The sequence below is a fragment of the Lontra canadensis genome, unplaced genomic scaffold (genome assembly GCF_010015895.1).
Source record: "Lontra canadensis isolate GAN:19392208 unplaced genomic scaffold, GSC_riverotter_1.0 scaffold1, whole genome shotgun sequence".
In the NCBI taxonomy this organism is placed as follows: domain Eukaryota; kingdom Metazoa; phylum Chordata; class Mammalia; order Carnivora; family Mustelidae; genus Lontra; species Lontra canadensis.
This window is the reverse complement of record NW_022630995.1, coordinates 22,668,171-22,694,661: the sequence shown is the minus strand read 5'-3', so window position 1 is coordinate 22,694,661 and position 26,491 is coordinate 22,668,171. Positions and strand designations below refer to the sequence as shown.

Here is a 26,491-nt window from a genome sequence, read left to right as displayed (position 1 = left end):
TCAAGTGATAAAGGTTTACTGACAGTTCCATGATTTTCCCTTATAAGCAATTAAACTAAGTTTATATTTACTTTATTTTTTAAAGATTTATTTATTTTAGAGAGAGCGCGTGCCTTTGCGAATGCTTGCACGTGTGTGGGGAGGTGCAAAGGGAGAGAATCTTGAAGCAGATTTCCCAAAGCATGGAACCTGACGCAAGGCTCTGTCTCTTGACCCATGAGATCATGACCTGAGCTGAAACCAAGAGTCAGATACTGACTGTCTGACTGAGCCACCCAGGTGCCCCTAAGTTTGTATTTTAAGCCACTAAACAATTTAATTTAAATCAAATAGCATTTGCTGAGCATTGACTATATACATGTTGTGAGAGGGCAAGGAAAAAGGAACTAACATTTATTGAATACTTCATGGTTAGAAGTTGCTAGGCATGCAACCCTTTGAGATGGACACAGATATTTTCATTTATAGATGAGACTGACCATACTGGCCTCCTATTGTTTTGTAACTTAAAGGCTGAAGCAGCACAAATGAATTAGAGGAACATGGAAATAGATAATCTGATTTAAGGATTTAATCCGCCTTGCCTCCTCCCACTCTTCTAAAAGGAGCTTCTTGAGGCATTAGTCACCATTTAGTTAGGGAGACCATGTCTTTCACATAAGGATCTGCCCACACTGTGTCAGGCCTGAATCCTACCTGACACCATGGCCAGTGCTTATTTCAAGACAAAGACCCCACTGAAGAAGAACTATAGGCCAATATCCCTGAAGAACGTAGATGTAAAAATTCTCAACAAAAATGTGATGACTTACTTTACTTGTTACTTTCAGTAGCAAATGAAATCCAACAGTACAGTAAAAGAATCATTCGCCACGATCAAGTAGGGTTTATTCCTGGGCTGCAGGAATATATAAAACTATATGGGGTTCAGTATTCACAAATCAATGAATGTGATACACCATATTAATAAAAGAAGGGATAAGAAGCATATGATTCTCTCAGTAAATGCAGAAAAAGCATTTGACGAAATGTTGATTAAAACCTCAATAAAGTAGGGATAGAGGGAACATACCTCAACATCATAAAGGCCATATACAGAAAGCCCACAGCTAATATCTCCTCAATGGGGAAAAACAGAGCTTTTTCTCTACAGTCAGGAGCAAGACAGGAATGGATGTCCGTTTTCACCACTGCTATTTAACATGGTACTGGAAGTCCTAGCCTCAACGAGCAGACAACAAAAAGAGAAGGCATCCAAATCAGCAAGGAAGAAATAAAACTTTCACTATTTGCAGATGATATGATACTCTATGGAGAAAACCCAAAAGACTCCACCAAAAAATTGCTAGAATTAATACATAAATTCAGCAAAGTCATAGGATATAAAATCAATGTACAGAAATCTGTTGCATTTCTATATACCAATAATGAAGTAACAGAAAGAGAAACCAGGGAATCAATCCCATTTATAACCATAAGATACCTAGGAATAAACATAACCAAACAGGTGAAAGATTTGTACTCTGAAAACTATGAAACACTTATGAAAGAAATTGAAGATGACTCAAAGAAATGAAAAAAAAATTTCATACTCATGGATTGGAAGAACAAATATTGTTAAAATGTTTATACTATCCAAAGCAATCTATACATTTAATGCAATCCCTATCAAAATACTACCAGCATTGTTCACAGAGCTAGAACAAATAATCCTAAAATTTGTGTGGAACCACAAAAGCCTCCAAATCACCAAAGCAGTCTTGATTAAAAAAAAAAAAAACCAAGGTGGAGGCATCATAATTCCAGACTTCAAGCTCTATCGCAAAGCTGAAATGATCAAGACAGTGTGGTGCTGGCACAAAAGCAGATGCATAGATCAGTGGAACAGAGTAAAGAACAGAATACAGAACCACAATTACATGGTCAACTAATCTTCAACAAAACAGGAAAGAATGTCCAGTGGAAAAAAAGACAGTCTCTTAACTAAATACTGCTGGGAAAATTGGACAGCCACATGCAGAAGAATGAAACTGGACCACTTTCTTAACACCATACACAAAAATAAATTCAAAATGGATTAAAGGCCTAACTGTGGGACAGAAAACCATCAAAATCCTAGAGGAAAACACAAGCAGTAACCTCTTTGACACTGGCTTTAGCAATTTCTTACTAAATAAATGTCTTCTGAGTCAAGGAAAACAAAAGCAAAATGAACTATTGCGACTTCATCAAGAGAAAAAGCTTCTGGGCAGCAAAGGAAACAATCAACAAAACTAAAAGGCAACCTTTGGAATGGGAGGATATACTTGCAAATGACATATCTGATGAAGGGTTCGTATCCAAAATTTATAAAGAACTTACCAAATTCAACACCCTGAAAGCAAATAACCCAGTTAAAAAATGGACAGAAAACATAAATAGACGTTTTTCCAAAGAAAACATCCAGATGGCTAACAGATACATGAAAGGATGCTTAACATCACTCATCATTGGGGAAATACAAATCAAAACTACAATGAGAGGGGCTCCTGGGTGGCTCAGTCATTAAGTAGCTGCCTTCCGCTCAGGTCATGATCCCAGAGTCTTGGGATCAAGTCCCGCATTGGGCTTCTTGCTCAGTGGGGAGCCTGCTTTACCCTCTCCCACTACCCCCACCCCCTGCTTGTGTTCCCTCTCTGACTGTCTCTCTCTGTCAAATAAATAAATTAAATCTTAAAAAAAAAAACTACAATGAGATATCACTTCACACCTGTCAGAATGATTAAAATCAACAACACAGAAAGCAACAGATGTTGGCAAGGATACAGGGAAAAGGGAATCACTTCTACGCTGTTGATGGGAATACAAACTTGTGCAGCCACTCTGGAGAACAGTTTGGAAGTTCCTCAAAAAGTTAAAGATAGAGCTACCCTATGGTCCAGCAATTGCCCTACTCGGTATTTACCCAAAGGATGCAAAAATGCTGATTCAAAGGGATACACGCCGCCTGATGTTGTTTACTGCAGCATTATTAACAATAGCCGAGTCATGGAGAGAACCCAAATGTCCATTGACTGATGAGTGGATAAAGAAGATGTGGAATGATGGAATATTGCTCAGCCATCAAAAGAATGAAATCTTGGGAGGAGAGGTAAGAGGATGGAGTAGGAGGGGCACCCTGAGCTTGCTTCTCCCTTGAACACAGCCAGATCAACATATCATTTTGAACATCTAGGAAATGGAGCTAAGGATTAAGAAAACAGTCAGCACAATTAGAGAGAGAGCATGTGGCAGATGCTTGTTTTGGAGCCATGAACTGGAGGAGAGAAAAGCCACAGGGCTGCGGAGGGAAGGGAGCCCTTTTCTTGGAGAGAAGACCGAGAGGGGAAGAGAGAGCAGCACGTAGGGTTTGCACAAGGCATCATGGTGCAGGGATCCTGAGTTATACTGGGAGAAAATGTTCTCCTTCCTAGAGTACATTTGGAAGAGGGCATATTGCCTCTGCAAGGACAAAAGATCCGCTGGGTGCCACTGAGTGGCTGTTCCACAGCCTGGGACAGGTGTGCACAGAGTTGTGCACAGAGGGCAGATACCTGGTCACAACTCTTCACTGTGCTTCATTCACCATACACTCCACGCACCTGTGCGGCCCTGCAACTGCTTTTCTGGGACTGAATGGTGCCCGTCTGGCATACTTATTCTCTGGGGGAGGGGAGCAGGTCCTCACCTTGCTGGGTCCTTTAAGATTGGGGGTTTTGAATCCCAGCCAGAGGCCGGAGATAAAACACAGAACTGTGGCGCTGGGCATGCCAGCAGCCTGGGACCAGACAGGTTGAAGACGGGTCTGACGGAAACCTGGGACACAGGAGGGGAGATTATTCACTCTTCTGTGAGGGCCTCCTGAACAGCCATGAGTTCCCCCTACCTGGGGATGAGAGAACGGGCAGATGCCATCTTCCACAACACGCAAAAGACAGAAACTTAGGCAAAATGACAAGGCAGAGGAATTCTCCCCCCAGGGATTTGCTCAAAACAGATAGAAGCAATATACCTACCTAAGAATTTAGGATAGCAGCATAAGCATACTAGCTGGGTTTGCAAGAAGCATAGAAAACACCGGAGGAACCCTGTCTGTAGAGATAAAAGACCTAAAAACTTGTCAGGCCAAAATAAAAAAATGCTATCCCTAAAATGCAGAACCAACTGGATGTAATCATAACATGGACAGGAAAAGCGGAGAATCCAGTAGGTGATATAGGAGATAAAATCATGGAAAGTAATGAAACTGAAAAGAGGAGGGAAAGAAAATTATTAGATCATGAATACAAACAGGGAATTCAGCAATTGTACAAAGCACAATAATACCCATATCTGAGGAGGAAGAGTGGGGAGAAAGGGGCAGAAGTTTTATTTGAGCACACTGATTTGAACATAACTACCCTAATCTGGGGAAGGAAATAGGCACTCATGTCCAGGAGGCACAGAGAACTCCCCTCAAATTCAACAAAAATAGGTCACCACCAAGACATATCATAGTGAAACTTGGAAATATAAAAAGAATGAAATGTTGCTATTTGCAGTGATGTGGATGGAGCTGGAGATTATCACACTAAGCAAAATAAGTCAGAGAAAGACAAATACCATATGATTTCATTCATATGGGGAATTAAACAAAACAAATGAACATGGGGGGAAAAGAGAGGCAAACCATAAAGCAGACTCTCTCTCTCTCTCTCTTTTTTTTTTTCCTTCCACAAAGCCATCTCTTAACTATAGAGAACAAACTGAGGGTTGCTGGAGGGGAGGTGGGTGGGGGATGGGTTAAATGGGTGATCGACATTAAGGGGGGCACTGATTGTGATGAGCACTGGGTGTTGTATGTAAGAGATACATCACTGAGTTCTACACCTGAAATTAATATTACACTGTATGTTAACTAACTAGAATTTAAATAAAAACTTGAAACCGAAAAAAGGAAATCTATTAAAGAGTTCAGGCGAGTTTTAGGGAGAATGCTTTTCCTTTTTGTATTAGAAGCACCTACCTTGAGTAATTTTCTTGACCTCTTGCCTTATTATCCCTTTATTAGACTTTCCAGGGGGGCGGGAATGACTTCTATTTGATGGAGTTGTGTGAGAGAGATGCCCCCTTCTGGGTCCTCTTTCTTTGGGACGCCTGTCTATGGTGAATGAATGATGTTTGTCATATGCTTTCTGTCACATAGCAAACTTAGCCCCTGCAAGGGAAGGCTTGCAGTGGGGGGGGGGGGACAAGTTTAATTCAGGGATGTCAGGAATCCACACGACTCTCTACAATACCATTTCATCAATAATAGAGAAAGTATTTTTGTTCCATGTATCTGACTTCTGTTAGTTTCTAACTGTGGGCAAAAAAGGATTTGGGCCCTTCAAACTCCAAGCAAGTACATACATAACTAGAGTATGAGTGCAGTAGCATAGGTGGTGTATTAATCTGTGCAGGGCAAGCAATGCTGCGGTAACACAATGGAAGGCTCTTAATGCAGTAATGACTTCATGCAGTAAGAGTTTGTTTCTCCCTCACGTCACAGTCCAGTGTCAGATGGCTGGCCTCTTCTATTAGCTATGCCATCTGGAATATATGGCTTCCAGAGTCACTGCAACAGGGGAAGAGGGAAATGGGGGAGGCACACTAGCTCCTAAGCTCCTAGCTTGCCCTGGAATTGATACTCCACTTTTCTGCTAAAGTTGGATGTAACTATTCACATGGCTCTAAACAAGGGAAGGCCACCTGGTGGCTCAGTTGGTTAAGCTTCTGACTCTTGATTTCAGCTCAGGTCGTGAGCCCAAGCCCCATGGAGGGCTCCACACTGGGCATGGAGTCTGCTTAGATTCTTTCTCTCCCTCTCCATCTGCCCCTTCCCCTTCTCTAAAACAAACAAACAAATAATAAAAATAAAAAATTAAACAACTGTTGTGGATGTTGGGGAGGGTACATCCTATGGTGAGTGCTGTGAGTTGTGTAAGACTGATGATTCACAGACCTGTACCCCTGAAACAAATAATACATTACATATTTTTAATTAAAAAAATTAAGCAACTGAAGGGAGGCTTGGAAATGTGGAGGAACACATATAGATATAGATATAGATATAGATATAGATATGTGTGTGTGTGTTATATATATGTGTGTGTGTGTGTGTGTGTGTTCAGAACAAACAGGGAAGGTTCAAAAGAGCAGAGTAGGGAAGAAAGGGGGCTGAGTGGTACTCAAAGCATATTTTGCCTATTTCATAGCTTTCCCAAAGCCAAATACTCTGTCTGAAATTTATCTATGCAATCTCCTCAGAATCCAGTGCCGTCAGGCCATTTACAAATTAACTTGGTTTGGGAATTGAGAGTTTTTCCCATGAAATGTGCATTTTATCTAAAGTCTTTTGGAGACAATAAATTATTGGTTTTATTGCATATTTATTGTCTTTGTTTCACTATGTTCTATATTATCATGACTTTAGGAGTGAGAATTTTGGGTCCACAATATTTTTGAATACTTTGAACTTTCAGTACTCTTCAGATCACATCAAATAGGGCTCTGGGTTCCCCCCCTCCCAAGATGGGATTTGTTTGAGTAGGAGTTATCTGATATAATCATATTTAAATATGGTTAAGCATTCTCTCTGAATTAATCAGTTGGTATTTGTTAATTTATTTTCTAGGAAGAGAATCCAAGGTCTTTCTAGACCCAAAAAACAATGGGGAACCCCAGATAGGTAAGGCAACATCACATAGTCTTGTTTGGGAGGACTGTGTTCCCTACATTAAATAGGTAAGTATTATTTTTACTTGCCCACTAACCTTGCATCCCAGGTTTATCCACTCTGTCGTCAACTGGACCCACTGAACCAATACTGTCCCCTCAGTTAAGTCAACACATGGAAGGCTACCCCGAAGTCAGTGTTCTCAAATTAGTCTGCATGTGGAATCACCTGGGGACCTATTAAAACACTGATACCTGGGCCCCATTCCCCAGAAATCCTGATTTACTTGGTCTGGAGTCCAGCCTAGGCTTTGGGAGTGTAAAAAGCCCCCAGATGATTCTAATAAGCAGACGGGTGTGAAAACCACTTTGAAATTCTTGTGTCCATCCTTTGGATTCAACTTTGCTGCTTCTAACATACCGTCTCTAAGCCTCTGCCTAGAGCAAACCTCTTCTCTAGATCTCCGGCCAGTAGGACCTGGTGACCTCCCAGCCTTGACCACAGGACCCCCCCTTTTCTTCTTTGTCTCTTGAGGAAAGCTTTAATTTTTCCCTTTTTTTTCCCCCTGATCTCCTATTGTTTTTTAAAAAATAATACACTTTATTTGTAAAGCAGTTTTAGGTGTAGAGAAAAACTGGCCAGAAGTACAGAGAGAGTTTCTGTATTACCACCACTCCTCTCGTTTTTCCCATTATTGACGTCTTGTGTTAGTGTGGTACATTTATTACAGTTGGTGAAGAAATATTGACACATTACTCACTAAAGTCTGTAGTTTACATTAGGGTTCACTTTTCGTGTTGTACAGTTCTGTGGATTTTGACAAATGCATGCCGTGTATTCACCATGACAGTATTATGTAAAATACTTTCCTTGACCTAAAAATCACCTGTGCCCTATTCATCTCTTTCCCTCTGTGCTCCCTTCTCCAAAACCCTGGCAACCACTGCTCTTTTTACTCTATCTACAGTTTTGATAGTTTTTCGATACTGTCATATAGTTAAAATGATACAGTATATAACCTTTTCATATTGGCTTCTTTCACTTAACAATATATATTTAAGGCTCCTCTGTGTCTTTTCATTGCTTGGTAGCTCATTTCTTTTTAGCACTGATGAATATTCTGTTATCTCGTTGTACCATAATTTGGTTATCCATTCATCTATTGAAGAATACATTGTTTGCTTCCAGTTTTTGGCAATTATGAGTAAAGATGCTATCAACATTGATGTGCAGGTTTTCATGTAGATAAAAGTTCTCAACTCATTTGGGTAAACACCTAGGAATGCAATTTCTGGATCATATGGTAAGAATGTTTTAGCTTTGTAGGAAATTGTGAACATCTTCTGAAGTGTCTACCAATCCCACCATCAATGAATAAAATACTTCCTGTTGTTCCACATCCCCACCAGCCTTTGGTGTTTTGTATTTTGGCCAGTCTAAAGGTGTATCGTTGTATCTCTCTCATTATTTTAATTTGTAATTCTTTGATGACCTGATGCTGAGCATATTTCATATGTGTTCAACTCTTTTGCACTTTTTAATTGGGTGTTTTTCTTAATGTTGAAATATAAGTGTTCTTTGTCTATTTTGAATACCAATCTTTTATCAGATGCTATAGACTGAATGTTGATGTTCCCCTAAAATTCATAAATTGAAAACCTAATCCCCAACATGATGGTATTAGAAGGTAAGGCCTTTGGGAGGTGATTTTTTTTTTTTTAAGATTTTATTTATTTGTCAGAGAGAGAGAGAGAGAGTGAACACAGGCAGACAGAGTGGCAGAGGGAGAAGCAGGCTCCCTGCGGAGCAAGGAGCCCGATGCGGGACTCGATCCCAGGACGCTGGGATCATGACCTGAGCCGAAGGCAGCCGCTTAAACAACTGAGCCACCCAGGCGTCCCCTTTGGGAGGTGATTTAAATCATAAGGATGGAGCACCCATGAATGGGATTAATGTCCTTATGAAAGAGACCTCAGAGAACTCCCTTGCTCCTTCAGCAATGTAGGAATACAGCGAGAAGATGCCTGATTGTGAACCAGAGAGCAGGTCCTCACCAGGCACCAAATCTGCTGACACTTTGATCTTGGACTTCCCAACTCCCAGAATTGTGAGAAATAGATTTCCAGATTGAGTTCCAGATTACAATATTGTAAGATTGTCAGATGTCAGATATGTGTCTTTCAAGTATTTTCTCCTAGTCTGTGGCTCATCTTTTCATTCTCTTAGCAGTGTCTTTTGCAGAGCAGAAGTTTTTAATTTGAATGAAGTTCAACTTATCCATTTTTCTCTTTCATGGATCATGCTTTGGTCATATTTAAAAATGAGTTGCTAAAGTTAAGTCACCTAGATTTTCTCTTACATTACCTTCTAGAAGTTTTATAGTTTGGGGTTGTACACTTAGAGCTATGATACATTTCAAGTTAATTTTTGTGAAAGATGTTTCTAGATTCTAGATCTGTATTTTTCCATTGATCTCTTTGTCTATTCTTTCACCAATACTGTTGTCTGATTACTGTAGGGTTATAGTAAGTTTTGAAGTCAGGTACTGGCAGTCCTCTGATTTTGTTCTTCTTTTTCAATATTGCATTGTCTATTCTGGATCCTGTGCCTCTCCACACAAATTTTAGAACGAGTTTGTGAAAGAATATCCACGATGTGACTTGTGGATATTCACTATCCCACAATGATTGGGATTGCACTGGATCTGTAGGTCAAGTTGGAAATAACTCACATCTTGACAATATTGGCTCTTGGTATCCATGAACATGGACTCTCTCTCCATTTATTTAGTTCTACTTTGATTTCTCTCACCAGAGTTTTGTAGTTTTCTTTATAGAGATCTTATACTTATGTTGTTAGATTTATACCTATGTATTTATATTTTTTTGGTGCTAATGTAAGTAGTCTTCTTTTAGTTTCAAATTCCCATTGTTCATTGCTGGTGTATACAAAATCAGTAGAATTTGAATATTAATGTTATATCCTGAAACTTTACTATAACCTGAAAGTTTAATTTTCAAAGTGCTTGTTTTTAAAATTAAGAACATAATATTCTTTTTTTCAAATTTTTATTTATTTTTTAAAATTTCTTTTCAGTGTTCTAGAGTTCATTGTTTATGCACCACACCCAGTGCTCCATGCAATACGTGCCCCCTGTAATACCCACCACCAGGCTCACGCAGTCACCACCCCCCAAAACCCTCAGTTTGTTTCTCAGAGTCCACGGTCTCTCATGGTTCACCCCCCCCTCCAATTTCCCCAACTCACTTCTCTCCATCTCCCCATGTCCTCCGTGTTATTCCTTATGCTCCACAAATAAGTGAAACCATATGATAATTGACTCTGCTTGACTTATTTCACTCAGCATCATCTCTTCCAGTCCCGTCCATGTTGACACAAAAGTTGGGTATTCATCTTTTCTGATGGAGGCATAGTACTCCATAGTGTATATGGACCACATCTTCTTTACCCATTCGTCCATTGAAGGGCATCTTGGTTCTTTCCACAGTTTGGCGATCATGGCCATTGCTGCTATAAACATTGGGGTACAGATGGCCCTTCTTTTCACTACATCTGTATCTTTGGGGTAAATACCCAGTAGTGCAATTGCAGGGTCATAGGGAAGCTCTATTTTTAATTTCTTAAGGAACCTCCACACTGTTTTCCAAAGGGGCTGTACCAACTTGCATTCCCACCAATAGGGTAAGAGGGTTCCCCTTTCTCCATTTCCTCTCCAACACATCTTGTTTACTGTCTTGTTAATTTTGGCCAAGGAATATAATATCATTTAAATTGTCTCTTTTTCGTGGATGGCTACATACACATATACATTGATGAGATGTATGCATTGATAAGAGATGTGTTAATGAATATTGCTAGAACTGTCAGTAATCTTAGAACACTCCTCTCCAAATTACTCCTATTTGAAACCATTAAAAAATTTGACTTTATTAGGCAATTGAGCTCAAAAAAGTTAAGTAACCTAGAGTGCAGGTACCAAAACTGGGATTTGAATCTATGTTCATTGCACACAAAGCCCATTTACCTACATTATATCACAATGGCTGTTTTAGAAAGGCGTGGTCCCTTTGATAGCATAGAGAATTAGAATCAAGAAGATTGATTTGGGGCTATTACAATAATGCAGGAGAGAAATAATGAAGTTTTGTCGTAAGAGAGTGGCTTTAAGGGTTATAGGAAAAGTTAGAGGCAAGATAGAGATGGATAGGACTTAGTAACACATGAAGAGACTGGAGGGAGAGGAGGAGTCAAATATGATTTATAGGCTTCTGGTTTTAGAAATAAAGTGGAAAATGTTATTATAACTGCAAAAGGAAATATGAGAGGGGGACAGATTTGGGAGGAAGGTACATTTTGTCATATGGGATGCTTTTGAGACATTAGTAAGCATTTGGAAATATAAATTAAACACTCAGGAGAATACTTGAGAATTCTTGGAGATACTATTTTGGAAACATCAGTACTTAGCGATACTTTTTTTTTTTTTTTTAAGATTTGTTCATTTATTTTAGAGAGAAAGAGAGCATGAGAGGGAGGGGTAGAGAGAGAGGGAGAGAGAGAATCCCAACTAGACTTCTCACTGACTGTGGAGCCCAGCACAGGGCTCTATCCTATGATCATGAGACACTTAACTGACTGAGCCACCTAGGTGCCCTATGGCCAAAATTTTCAAGCAGATAATGATCTTGTAAAGGTTCAGTCCCTAGAAGTCATCATCAGGACCATATATTTTATACTGACATAATTGCTGTGTCTAAAGTACCTTTTGCTTTGAATTTGAAACAATGAATACAAAACCAATATACAGGGTTGAACATTGAACAACACAGGTTTGAACTGCATGGCTCCACTTATACCAGATATTTTTTTTTTTGATAAATACAGTACAGTACTTAAAAGTATTTTCTCTTCCTTATGATTTTCTTAATAACATTTTTTTTTGCTCTAGGTTATTTTATTGTAAGAATACAGCAAAATACGTGTTCATTGACTGTTTATGTTATCAGTAAGGCTTCTGATCAACAGTAGGTTATTAGTAGTTAAGTTCAGGGGGAGTCAGAAGTTCTATGCAGATTTCCAACTGCATGGGGTGAGTGCCCCTAACCCCTCATTATTCAAGGGTCAACTGTATATATGTCACCTCTGCTTCCTAATCCCTGACTGCCTTAGCCTTTCTCCACCAGAGGTTTGGTATTTACCCCTAAGAAGCTTTTCCCTTTTTCTATTTCTGGCCAAGTCCCATTGTCTTTTTTTTTTTTTTTTTTCCCATTTCCATTCTTGATGTCTAAGTTATATTTGATGCTTTCTGTGTATTTGATGCATCTTCTTTTGAAATCTTCCTCTCCCATTCCATGGTGCTCTTACCTCTTTCCACCAGTCTTCTCTTTTGGAAACAAAGTTACTATCTTCCCCAAAGTCGCTCCCACTCTGGCCCTTGTCACCTGAGGCCCTGACTTCTGCTGTAGCCTCCTCTTCTCCCTGTGGTCATTGTCTCCTCTCTCCTTTGTTTTACATCACCAGCAGGTGAGTCCCCAGTTTTCACCATTCTTTCATTCATCAGACTGTGACAGGACACCTGTCATGTACAGCCCTAAACTGTCCTGGGGGAAATCTCCGAAAGATTAAGTCATGCTCCTTCCCTTCGGGTGAACTTACAGGCTGGAGCAGCAAGTGCTCTTTGTCAAAATTGTGGAGGACCTTGTAAGCCATGGTAAGGAGTTGGGAGTCCTTGTTAAAGACTCTTTAACAAGGGGGTGACTTGATTGGATTGGGGTTTAGAAAGATCACTCTGGCAGTGATGGGGATGATGAGATCTGGACAAGGAAAGTAGCAACAGGGATAAGGAGAAATGGACAGATTTAAGCCATATTTAGGAAATGAAATCAGCAGAATGTAGGGGATGGGAATATTAATTCATTCATTAATATTTCTAATGGTGACTGGCTGATGCTTGCAAAGTAGAGAAATAAACATTGTATACAAAAATATAAAGTTAGAAAAAACAGGGCCTTTTAAATAGTTAAGCTCAATTTAAGTGGCAATTTCAGTTATATGCAAAGTTAGGTTACCAAGGTACCTTCTTCTTCTTTTTTTTTTTTCATTCAACCAAATATTTATTGAGGGCCACTATGTGCCAGGAACTATTCTAGGTACTGTAAAGTTAGGTTACCAAGGTACCTTCTTCTGACACCTTCTGCCTTCCCTACCCATTGTAACAATGTTACTTAATTATTTCCCAACATGCCTCTGTCCAAACATGCCTTGACACGTACTTGATGATTTCCATTTCTCAGTTACCCCAACATGCAATATGCCTCATTTCTGGAAATCTGTGCCTTTCACTTTCTTCCACGAAGCCTTTTCAGGTGAATCCCTCACTGATTCTCCTTTTCTCTCCACCCTCTCCTCAGGAAACATGCCTAAGATCTGATGTCAGTACATAGCCCACTGCCTGGCTCACAGTATTTCACAAATGGGAGCTACTAATGTTACCCTGATCCTGTTTGATTTTCTGACCCCCTGGTATAGGGCTTCCCTCACACGGGAGCTCAGTGTTAGGTAGATGGCATGCCTCTTTTATGTTGACCTGATTATAAATTACAGTGTTAATTATATAATGGAAGAAACAGAACTCTTTCAGAAAATAGGTTCGTTTTTGGTCACCATGTTTTAGGACAGTAGGTAACACAATCTTCTTTTATTTTTATTTTAACTGTATAAGTAATTGACCTGTTTTTAATGACTGGGAATTGTTAAATTCTGTAATAGAGATAGTTCTGGAAGTGAAGTAAAATCAGTGTGGAAGCCATCATGAGCCATTTCTAAGATGTTCATTAGTAGTGAATTCCTTACCATTTGATTTTTCTGCTTTTTAACAGAAAACTGGTTTGGGGGAATCAAGATCCTATTTGCCCTATCGTCCAGATCGCTTTGAAAACTCAGCTGACCAAGAGACTAGAGGAGCTTGCCCATCCCAAAGAAGTCTCCCACCAATATGTACCTAACAGGTTAGTGTTTGTGTGTTATTGGGTTACTTTATCAGGAGTCCCTAAGGAAAAGGAACATGGAACCCAGCCCTTTTAGCTGAAAGCCGTAAATTATCCAATCTGTAGTAAAAAATTATTGAGGATTAAAGATTCTATATATTTCCTAATCTGATGCTACAGTAAACCTTTTCCAGAGCAAGACTAATATTTAGCTATTGCTAACTTGTATTATATCTTATACTGTTTTGGCTTACCAAGATTTTGAGGGGTTTTTGTTTTTGTTTTTTAGATTTTATTTATGTAAAATAAATAAAATTTATTGGCTCAGTTGCTAAGTGTCTGCCTTCTGCTCAGGTCTTGATCCCAGCGTCCTGGGATCAAGCCCCATATCAGGCTCCCTGCTCAGCTGGGAGCCTGCTTCTCCCTCTCCAGCAACCCTGTGCTTGTGTTCCCTCTCTTACTCTCTCTCTCTCTCTCTCTCTCTGTCATAAATAAATTTTAAAAATCTTTAAGAATAAAAAATTAATGCATGAAAAAAATTTTTTTTAGATTTTTTTTTAATTTATTCGACAGAGAGAGATCACAAGTAGGCAGAGAGGCAGGCAGAGAGAGAGGGAGGAGGAAGCAGGCTCCCCACTGAGCAGAGAGCACGATGCGGGGCTCGATCCCAGGACCCTGAGATCATGACCTGAGCCGAAGGCAGAGCTTAACCCACTGAGCCACGCAGGTGCCCCTGCATGAAAAAATTTTTTAAAAAGATTTTATTTATTTATTAGAAAGAGAGAGTGAGAGCAAGTGGTGGGGAGGTAAAGAGAGAGGGAAAGAGAGAATCTCCCGTAGACTCCTGCTGAGCATGGAGCCCCACATGGGGCTTGATCCCATGGCCCGAGATCATGACCGGAGCCAAAATCAAGAGTTGGCTACTCAAGCCAGTCACCCAGGTGCCCCTTGGATTTTTTAATAAATTGGCAATATTAGGCTGGGATATGTACCATCTATAACATTGTTGTGCATGAACTGTTTATCTAGGCAGCTTCTGGTGGATTTTGTATACCACCAAGGGCTTGATTACCATTAGTTAATCATTAGATGTAAAGGTAATAATCCATACCCATTGCCAGTTGGCTTTTAGTGCATGTTTGTTGAATAACTAGGCTTTCTGCTGGTTGGTTCTTTGAAGAAAGACTGTGGGGTGGGGGAGGGAATGAGCACAAGTAGTGAGGGAGGTAAAAGTAATAGAAAAAGGTGTAGATACCATTATTTATCTGAAGTTTGTTTTCTAAGATAATCAAGGCAGCCATTTTTCACCTCTTTTTGATTACAACTTTAGTCAAAAGTCAGCAAACTTTTTCAGGAAGTGGGTAGATAGTAAAGTTGACCACAAAGTCTCCCTTGCAACTACCCCAACTCCACTATTGTAGCAGGAAGCAGTCACAGATGTTATGAAAACCAGCATGCCTGTGTTCCAATAAAATTAAAATTTTTGTATCTGTGCCTGTGAGGGTTATTAGTCTGGATTTTTCTTAAAGTGTCTTTGTGGTAATGCCTTTGTTTCTTGTAATGTCTTTACTTGTTTTTGGTAATTCTGTTCTCATAGAATCAATTGGAAAGTATATAGAATTTGCGTTTCTTGTTTATGTATTTCATAGAATCCACAATGAAGTCATCTAGGTCTGGAGTTTTTTGGTGGAAAGATTTTTTTAAAAGTTTTCACTTTAATTTAATTAACGTATACTGTATTGTTAGTTTCAGAGGTAGAACTTAGTGATTCATCAGTTACATATAACACCCAGTGCTCATCACATCACGTGCCCTCCTTAATGCCCATCCCCCAGGTAACTCATCCCCCCTCCCCATCTCCAGCAACCCTCAGTTTGTTTCCTAGAGTTAAGAGTCTCTTACAGTTTGCCTCCCTCTCTGTTTTCCTCTTATTTTATTTTTCCTTCCCTTCCCTATGTTCATCTGATTTGTTTCTTAAATTCCATGTATGGGTGAAATGATATGATATTGGTCTTTCTGACTGACTTATTTCACTTAGCATAATACCCTCTAGTTCAGGTTTTTAACTATAAATTTGATTTATTTAATAGGTATACAGCTGTTATGAATATGTTAAAATAACGCTTGTTAAGTGAGGCATGGGGGTCACAGTTCAAGAACAGACCATAACAGAAATTGAAATAGAGAAAATAGAGTTCGTTCCTCACAGATCCTAGTAGTACGTGGCATGCCTCGAGGAGTCACACGTGAAGTTAAAGCAGGTTGCAGAGAGAGGCAGGACCCGGCCCATGCCTCATTAGGATCTGCCTCGGGAGTGCTTTGGGCTTCCTAGGCCAAGGCCAGACTGGTCAATTCAAACAAAAGAGCAGGGTTTTGGTAAGCTTCTTGGGACTCATATCTAAAGGATGCATAAAGAAAGGAATGCATTGGGAGTTGGGAGACTGTTGGTCACAGGGCTGTTGGCGAAGTCGTATCAGGAATGTACATGAACTTATGACTCGGTGGACTGGTATCTAGGGCATGTGCTTGTGACATGGGGGCTAAGGTCAGTTTAAGGTGCCTGGAGGCTGCTTGGTCAAACAAAGCCGGTGCTGCGGCAGCAAGGCCATGGAATTGCTTAGGAAACTTGCGACAAGGGCCCTTCAGATTATATCTTTCTGAATGAGCGTTGGTAGTATGTGTCTCTCAAAGAGTTTTATCTATTTCACCTAAGTTTTAAATTTCATTTTTGAAGATTTTGTTTATTTGACAGATCATAGGCAGAGAGAGGGAGGAGGAAGCAGGCTCCCCACTGAGCAGAGAGCCTGATTTGGGGCTCGATCCCAGGACCCTGAGATCATGACCTGAGCTGAAGGCAGAGGCTCAACCCAGGTGCCCAGGCCACCCAGGCGCCCTCACCTAAGTTTTAAAATGTGTTTGCATAAAGTTGTTCATAGAGCCTTTAATTTTCCTTTTAATATCTGTGCAAACTCTAGTGATTGTCTCTGAGAGACTAAAAAGGTATTTGGTTTTAAAGGAGCAAATTTTCCTTTTCCATTAGTTATTTTTTGGTTATTTATTTATTTATTTATTTTTAAAGATTTTATTTATTTATTTGACAGAGAGAGATCACAAGTAGGCAGAGAGGCAGGCAGAGAGAGAGAGATAGGGAAGCAGGCTCCCTGCCGAGCAGAAAGCCCGATGCGGGGCTCTATCCCAGGACCCTGAGATCATGACCTGAGCCGAAAGCAGAGGCCCAACCCACTGAGCCACCCAGGCGCCCCAGAAAGAGAAGCAGATTCCCACTAAGCAGTAGCCCAGTATAGGACTTGATTGGAGGAGCCTGGGATCATGACTCCAGCCAAAGGCAGACACTTAACTGACTGAGCCACCCAGGCCCTCTTTTTGGTCATTTAAAAGAACACAGTTTATTACAGAAAATTAATCCACTTTGGAATAGGATATTAGAAACCACCTGGAGCTTGAGGGCTGCAACCATTTCTGATTTCTCTCCATGTGGAAAATGGCTCAGCAATAAAGGGGTAAAATGTCATACCTCCTCCTAGGCCTGGAGTTGGTGGTCAGCATTAGAAATTACTGTTACTGGAATTCATACTTGTTTCACTCAGTTCTTTTCTCTTCTGTAACTTCCAGGGCTCAATATTACTACAGCTGCGGTAGAGAGTCTGTAATTTGGGAGATCCCTTCTCCTGCCCTGTTGAGCCGACCCTCCAAAAGGATCCAGAAGCTGGCACAGCCCAACAGATTCAGGAAAGAATATCTAATAAATAGGTAGAGTACCTTGATAATCTCCATAAATTCTAATTAAATTTCATTAAACCTCACAATATCTTTCTTATTTTAGTGTATGTAGTTTCATAAACTAGAAGTCAACTTGTGGTTCAGAGGATCAGGGTGAAAACTCAACTGTATGTTGCATTTGTCAGTAATCAGAGGATCATTACCAGTAATTATATTTGTGGGTTTTGTTTGTTTAGAGAGAGAGAGAGACAGCACGCATGAGCAGGTTGGGACAGAGGCAGAGAAAGACGGAGAGAACCTCGGCAAGACTCCCTGGCCAGAATGGAGCCTGACTTGGGGCTTGGTCTCACGACCCTCAGATCTGAGCTGAAATCAGAAGTCAAGACACTTGACTGAATGAGCCACAAGGCGCCCCACCAGTAATTACCTTTGACTCAAATTGTGGTGAAACTAAAATTCACTCTGAACTTAGCATTGTCAGCCAATTCAAAGGAAATAGGCAAATGAAACATTATAAATTTTTGCAATTTGTAGAACTTGATGTTTCTATGACTTTTCAGATGTTTTTCCTTTTGCTTTGAATGCTGAATTTCTCCTTGTCTTTAAAAGACAGCTTAGGTGGTACTTCCACATGGGAGCTAAGATTGTGATATGGTTGTTGGAAAAATGTTAAGTTGCATTAATGGAACAGCACTGCTGTCTAGTACTTTAGTTAAGACGCATTAAGTGTGTGTGTTCACTTATGGAGGTTATGCCTTAAGAAACTGATAATAAATCTGAGACTATTCAGAAAGAGCTGAGTGAAATACTAAGGCCTCTGGAAACTATGTTGCATGAAATATAGTTAAGAGAAATGACATGTTTAGCTTAGAGAACAGACCGAGGAAGCAGTGGTAGCTGTGCTCAGATATTGAAAGGGTCAGTGTCTGAACAAGGGAAGGAGGAAAAATAAAATTACTTCGTGTTGATCCTAGAATTAGATCTAGAACAAGGAAGTTACAGAGCAGCAGGTGTCAGCTAGGTGTAGGAAAATCTTTCGGACCAGCTCTCCAGTAATGGAAATGTTTACCTGGAGAAGTCAACTGCCACCTTCACCCCAACCCCTGAAAATGCTCATTCAAGCACAGGCTGGAATGATGAGTTTACATGGATTTTAGAAAAGATTCCTGCATTCATAGAGAGATCAAGCTGGACAACTTGGGTCTTTTTCCGTCATAGACTCCAGCAAAAGAGCCCCAATTCCTCACACAAAATTTCTTTGTTTGCTTATTAGTTTGTTCAACAAAATCTGATTTTGTTAAAATATACATATAATTTGATAATTTTAGATCTATATTTATTTATTTATACACTTATATATCTGTATATATAATCCAGAGGAATTCTTTGTTAATGTCACAACTTTTTAAAATTAATTTATTTTTAAAATATAAGTTCAGTTAATTAACACACAGTGTATTATTGGTTTTAGAGGTAGAGGTCAGTGATTCATCAATCTTACATAATACCCAGTGCTTATTACATCACATGCCCTCCTTAATATCCATCACCCAGTTACCCCAGCCCCCCACTCACCTCCCCTCCAGCAGCCCTCAATTGTTTGCTGTAGTTAAGAGTCTTTTAGGTTTGTCTCCCTCTCTGATTTCATCTTTTTATTTTTCCCTCCCTTCCCCTATGTTCCTCTGCTCTGTTTCTTAAATTCCACATATGAGTGAGATCATATGATAATTGTCTTTCTCTGATTGACTTACTTTGCTTAGCATAATACCCTCAGTTCCATCCGTGTCGGTGCAAATGGCAAGATATCAGTTTTTTGATGGCTGGGTAATATTCCACTGTATGCATAGACCACATCTTCTTTATCCATTCATCTGTCTATGGACATCTGGGCTTCTTCCATAGTTTGGCTTTTGTGGACAGTGCTGCTGTAAACATTGGGGTCCTGGTGCCCCTTTGGATCACAATTTGTATCTTTGGGTTAAATAACCAGTAGTAATATGTCACCACTTTTTGAGAGACCCGAGGTTGTTGTTTCATATAAGTGAAACCTTCTTGAATCCTAGAACTTTCTGTACTTCTGTTTCCCTACTTTCCTAAGGAGATTTATTTGCTTGAATTCGTTCATTGGCTTGAATCTTTATTATGAACATAAACTCTTATATTTCAATATGGAAAACCTCCCAGGAGCTGTTCAAGGATGAAGCACAGTTTTTCTTTAGACTAAATATTCTGACTTCTATGCTTTTAGATTATTAGATATTTGCTTATAGTTTTCCTGTCATTTTTTTGGGGGGGGGCAGGGGAATGGACTCTAACCTCTTTTTGAAAACTTTAATTCCAGTGTAGTTAGCATACAGTGTTATGTAAGTTTCAGGTATACAATATAGTGATTCAGCACTTTAATATATCACTTAGTGTTTACCAAGATAAGTGTACTTGTAATCCCCTTCACTTATTTCACTCCTCTGCTCACCCACGTCTCCTCTGTTAATCACAGTGTGTTCTCTGTTAAGAGTTAAGAGTCTGGGTTTTTTATTTCTCTCTCTCTCTCTTTTTTTTTTTACTTTATCATGTGCTTTGTTTCTTAAATTCTGCACATGGAAGAAGTCATATGGTATTTGTCTTTCTGTGACTGATTTATTTCACTTAGCATTATACTCTAGATCTATCCATGTTGTTGCAAGTGGCAAGATTTCATTCTTTTTTATGACTGAATAATATTCCATTGCGTATATATACCACATCTTCTTTAACAATTCATATACTGATGGACACTGGGCTGCTTCCATAATTTTAACTAGCCTCTTTTTTCCCCCAATTCTATGCATTAGAAACAGATAACTAAGCTTGTTAGAACTGTGTGAAGGGGAAAAAAAGCAAGCGTTAAATGAAGACACACAGGGTCTCCATTAAATATATTATATGAACTTGGACTTTGTGTCATATATTTTAACTGATTCACTAGAGGAGCTCAACAGCAGACTTGAATAGTTGGAAGAAGGAATCAGCAAACTGTAGGATAGGTTAATTGAGGCTATCTGAGGAACAGAAAGAGAAAAGAATGAAATAAAATTAACAAAGCCTCATAAACAAGTTGAATTTATCACAGGAATACAAGAATATATTGGAATCAACAGACTACAATCAACATAATACATCAAATTAATAGAATAAGAAAAGCAAAACCATGTGATCACTTCAATAGAGTCAAAAAATCATTTGACAAAATTCAACACAAGACTGTCACAATAAAAATTCTTAACAAACTAGGTACAAAAAGGAATTTCCTCAGCCTGATAAAGGGCATCTACAAAAAGCCCACCGCTAACATAATAATTAATGGTTAAAGACTGAATGATTTCTTCCTAGGATCAGGAATAAGACAAGGATGTCAGCTCTCTCCACTTCTGTTCAGCATCATACTAGAGATTCTAGTTAGAGCAATTAAGCAAGGAAAAGAAGTAAAAGGCATTGAGGTTGAAAAGGAAAAACTAAAACTATTTCTAATTAGGAAGGCACAGAATTTAAGAGCAATATACAAAAAAACAATTGTATATCCATTAGCAATGAGCAATCTGAAAATGAAGGTAAGAAAACAATTCTATTTGTAGTAGCACCAAAAAGAACATTATAATACATGTAATGCCATATTACTCAGTCCTAGAAAGGAAGGAAATTCTGACACATGCTCCAACATGGATGGACCATGAGGACATTAAGCTAAATGAAATAAGCCAGTAACAAAAAGACAAATACTGTACAATTCCATTTATATGTGGTAGCAACTGTAGTCAAATTTGTAAAGAAAGAAAGTAGGATGATGGCTGGCTGGGACTAGAGGGTAGGGGAAATTAATTGTTTACTACAGAGTTTCACAAGATGGAAGAGTTCTGCAGAAGGGTTGTACAACAATGTGAATGTACTTAACACTTAAGAATGGGTAAGTTGGGGGCCCATGGGTGGCTGAGTCCGTTAAGCATCCAACTCTTGATTTTGGCTCAGGTCATGATTTCATGGGTCGTAAAATTGAGCTCAGTGGGGAGTCTGAAGATTCTCTCCCTCTACCCCCTCCTACTTGTGCTCTCTTTCTCTCAAATAAATAAATGTTAAGAAAAAGGATGGCTGGGGCACCTGGGTGGCTCAGTGGGTTAAGCCGCTGCCTTCGGCTCAGATCATGATCTCAGGGTTCTGGGATCAAGTCCCACATCGGGCTCTCTGCTCAGCAGGGAGCCTGCTTCCCTCTCTCTCTCTCTGCCTGCCTCTGTCTACTGTGATCTCTCTGTCAAATAAATAAAATAAAAATCTTTAAAAAAAAAAAGGATGGCTAAGATGGTAAATTTTATGTTATATGTGTTTTACTAAAATTAAAAATAATAAAAACCAAAATACTTAGAAGAAGTTCAAGGCATGTACACTGAAGGCTACAAACATTGGTAAAAGAATCAAAGACTGAAATGAATGGGAAGAAATTTCCTGTTCATGAATTGGAAGTCTTAATTTTGTTATGCTGGTAACTCTCTCCAGACTGATCTACGTATTCAGTGCAATCCCTGTTGATATTCCAGCTGCCATTTTTGGTAGAAATTAACAAGGCAATTCTAATTCTAATTCTTTATTATAGAAAAGGAAGGGACCTAGCATAACAAAAAAAAGTCTTGAAAGCTTATTTGAAAGCTTGCTTATTTATTTATTTATTTTTAAAGATTTATTTATTAGAGAGAGAGCACGGGCACAAGTGAGGGGAGGGGCAGAGGGAGAAGCAGACCCCCCCCCCCCCCGTTGAGCGGGGAGCCCAGTGTGGGGCACTATCCCAATACCCTGGGATTGTGACCTAAGCCGAAGGCAGATCCTTGACCAACTGAGCCATCCCGGTGCCCCCGGAAACTTATTTAAGAGTTACAGTAATCAAGACAGCATGTTACTGACGTAACAATAGACATGTAAATCTATGGGATAGAACTGAGAGTCCAGAAGTTAACCCTTATGTTTATGGTCAATTTATTTTTGACAAAAATGCCAAAAAAAGACAATTTAATTGGGGAAGAATGGTCTTTTAAACAATTAGTGCTGGGATAACTGGACATCCAAATGAAGTTAAACCCCTACTTCACACCAAAATTAATTTTTTTAAAAGATTTTATTTATTTATTTGACAGACAGAGATCACAAGTAGGCAGAGAGGCAGGCAGAGAGGAGGAAGCAGGCTCCCCGCTGAGCAGAGAGCCTGATGCGGGGCTCGATCCCAGGACCCTGAAATCACGACCTGAGCCGAAGGCAGAGTCTTTAACCCACTGAGCCACCCAGGTGCCCCCACACCAAAATTAATTTAAAGTGGATCACAAGGGCACCTCGGTGGCTCAGTCAGAGGAGCATGTGACTCTTCATCTCAGGGATGTGAGTTTGAGTCCCACACTGGGTGTAGAGATTACTGAAAAATAAAAATATCTTGGGGGTGCCTGGGTGGCTCGGTCAGTTAAGTGTCAGACTCTTGATCTCAGGTCCATGCTGGACGTGGAGCCTACCTAAAAATTATAATAATAATAAAATTTAAAAAGTTAAAAATCTTAAAAAATAAAATGGATCACAGACCTATAAATATAAGAGAAAAAATTATAAAAACCCTTAGAAAAAAACATAGACCTCAATCTCTGCGACCTAGGCAATGGTTTCTTAGATATGACAACAGAAATAAGTGACAAAAAATAATAAATTGGATTCCATCAAAAGTAAAAACTTTTGTGTCTCAAAGGACACTATCAAGAAAGTAAAAAGACAACCTACAAATTGGGAGAAAATATTTGAGAATCATATCTGGTAAGGGATTAATATTCAGAATGTATATATATGTATACATATATATAATTTTTAGAACTGTACAAAAAAAGTAAATATAATTTAGAAAATGGACAAATGATTTGAATAGATACTTCTCCAAAGAAGACATACAGATGAACAGAAGCCACACATGAAGATGCCAAATATCATTAATCATTTTCAAAATACATATTAAAATGACAAGATACTACTTCAAACCTTTTAGAATGGCAATAATAATAATAATAATAATTAATAGAAAGTACTACATATTGGTGTGGATGTGGAGAAGTTGAAACCATCATATATTGCTGGTTGGAATGCAAAATGTGCAGTTTAATTGGAAAACCACTTTCTAGCTCCTCAAAATGTTAAGAATAGAGTTTTATGATCAGCATTCTATTTCTAGGCATGTACCCAAGAGAATAAAAGTATATGCTCACACAAAATTTTGTACTGAATATTCGTAGCAGCATTTCATAATTGCCAAAAAGTGGAAACAACTCAAATGTTCACCATGGATGAATGGATAAACAAAATGTGATAAATCATTTGATGGACTATTATTCCGCCATAAAAAGAATGCTGTGCTGATATAGGAATCTTGAAAATATGCTAAGTAAAGGAAGCCAGACACAGAAGGCTACATATTTGTATGTTTCCATTTATTTGAAATTTCCAGAATAGGCAGATCCATAGAAACAGAAAATAGATTGGTGGCTCTGGGCACACAGGGTTAGGGAATGAAGTAATGGAGAGGAACTGTTAATCAGTATGGGGTTTCTCTTTGGGGGGATGAAAACATTCTGAATTTAGATAGTGACAGTATTTACACAACTCTGTGAATATGTTAGAAACTACTGAGTTGTACACTTTAAAAAGGTAAATTCTATGGTATGTTAATTGTGTGTCAGTTTTAAAAACTAACAGACTACCCCTAGAGTGCAATCATATATTTATTTATGAAAAACTTTTTTCAAATTAGGTTTGTAGGTTTGTTGGTTGATAGATTTTTGTACCAGGAAAGGAATATGTGGGGAACAGCCTGTGAAAATTGGCTGAGTTGCTGGGAGTTATGACCAGTACCATCTCAAGCTGCACTGCAGAGGAGACTGGCTATCACAGAGGGGTCCTTGGTGGTAGCTGGAATTTTTATCTCAGCAGTTTAATACGAAGTTTTGGTAGGAAATGAAGTGTTTTTTAAACTGCAAGTCTCAATCCATCAGGGTATCATGAAACTGATTCCAGGTTTTTTTAATGAAATCAAATGAAATTTTAAAAATCTGAATACCTTGCTCAGAGCAAGCACTGTTTCATAATAATTTTGTTTTAGATACATGCACGCACACACACATACACACACACACACACAGATTTACATGTACTGTATCACAATATAACGTCTTACTGTGGACCATAGTAAAAAAAAATTTTTACAAAATACCAATATGGCAGATTATGGTAATGATTATGGGGGAAAAGTTTTCTGAAATAGGAAAAATTATACATAATTGATCAGAGGTTGAGTATAGCAATGAAAAAATGCAGTTATTTTTCCTCCAATGATTTTAATATTTCATGTTCATTTGCATATAGGCCCTACAGTGATTACTTAACAAGAGATTCTCTTCAAATCTCTTATCCTTCTGCCCGGATATTACAACTCTCTATAGCCAAAGCCACAAATCCAAACTATGTTCCTCCAAAAAAGGTAAGTGGGTCCATGTGAAACACTTCCTAATTGATTTTGTAACAACACATTTATAACTGTAACATGCTCTCCTCTTATTTCTAGGTATATTTGACTTTTCTCCCTTTCTATTTTCTCCTCTCATCAAATAAACTTTCTGACTACCTCCTCTATGCTACTGTGTCACCTAGGATTTGATCAGAGAAGCAGAACAACAGTGCAGAATTAGACCTTAGGCAAGTATGGAAGCTGATATGGAAGTCTTTGGAAGGCTTTTTTGGCTGTTGGAACTTGGGTCTGGTTATAAATCTAGAAGCAGTGAGAGATAGTAGGGATAGATCAGTAGTTAACTGGAAGGAATCTACTTCAGGGGAACCTATTATAGGTTCTTCAGGCAAGGGGACCCTAAACCCTTCAGGCAGGGGGAAAAATGGCTAGTTGTATTAGTAAGGAAGGCTCAGGAGTATTTAGGGGCTTAAAGTCCCTAGCTTTGTTGGAATATGCTCATATATCCTTATTCTAGTTTTCAAGGTCCTATTCCTTCCCAACTGTTGCTCTAACTTTAACACAGGAGACCATACAAATTTGGTAATTCAGTTTGCACTGCAATTAACCCACTCACAGAATTAGATTGTGAGTTCGGTTTTCAGAATTTTCAGCCCTATGGCCATGGAATATAAGGGTATTTTTTAGAGAAATTACAGAAACTTTCTGGTCCCTTACTCAGACATTAAGGTGGGAACTTCAAGGCCTGAGCCAGTCATTTCTTAACTGACTTTTCTCTAGTGCACTTCAAAACAACCAGCTAGGGATGCCAGGGTGGCTCTGTTGGCTAAGCGTCTGCCTTCAGCTCAGGTCATGATCCCAGAGTCCTGGGATCGAGTCCCATATTGGGCTCCCTGCTCAGCGGAGAGCCTGCTTCTCCCTCTGCTTGCTGCTCCCCCTGCTTGTGCTCTCCCTCTTTCTCTGATGAATAAATAAATAAATAAAACCAAATAATCCCATTATACTCCTTTATTTCACTAAAATAATTTCTGGCAGCCCCTGCTTGGTCACCTGAAGTCTTGTTTTTTGTTTTGCTACAGCATGCTGTGGACTACTAGTATTTTTTTTTTTTCTTTCACTACTGGCAGTAGGATCATTAATACCTTTAAATCCAGTCAGCTCAGAAAGCAAATTCCAGATAATCTAGAATCAATACAGAGAACCAGTTCTTAAAGTTGTGATTTGGCTATCTGTTACTTTCTACCAATGCACCCCCAAACTTAGTGGTGTAAAACAATAAGCATTCTATTATACTCAAGGATTTTATGAGTTAGAAATCTCTCAGCTGGGATATCTCTAATAGCTTGTTTGTCTGAAATGGTAGAGGGCTGGAAGTTCCTTCACACCTACCTTGGTCAGCTAGAGCTGCTATAACAAAATACGATAGACTGGGTGGCTTGAAAGACATTTATTTCTCATAGTTCTGGAGACCAAGAAGTCCAGGATCAAGGTGTCACCAGATTCTTGTCTTGGTGAAGG

General features: G+C 39.1%; 1 protein-coding gene across 3 annotated transcripts in view; it reads left to right on the top strand.

The window, feature by feature from the left end:
• The window catches only part of THEGL (theg spermatid protein like), a 53,037-nt gene that overhangs the window by 17,031 nt on the left and 9,515 nt on the right, over positions 1–26,491 (top strand). For 2 of the 3 annotated variants that reach the window (XM_032850645.1, XM_032850769.1), the window contains exons 3-6: positions 6,662–6,727; positions 13,615–13,743; positions 17,356–17,493; positions 24,874–24,988. In XM_032850645.1, coding sequence (XP_032706536.1) covers positions 6,662–6,727; positions 13,615–13,743; positions 17,356–17,493; positions 24,874–24,988 — 448 coding nt within the window. The remainder of the gene's footprint in view (positions 1–6,661; positions 6,728–13,614; positions 13,744–17,355; positions 17,494–24,873; positions 24,989–26,491) is intronic. The other variant, XM_032850700.1, reaches the window with a different exon arrangement.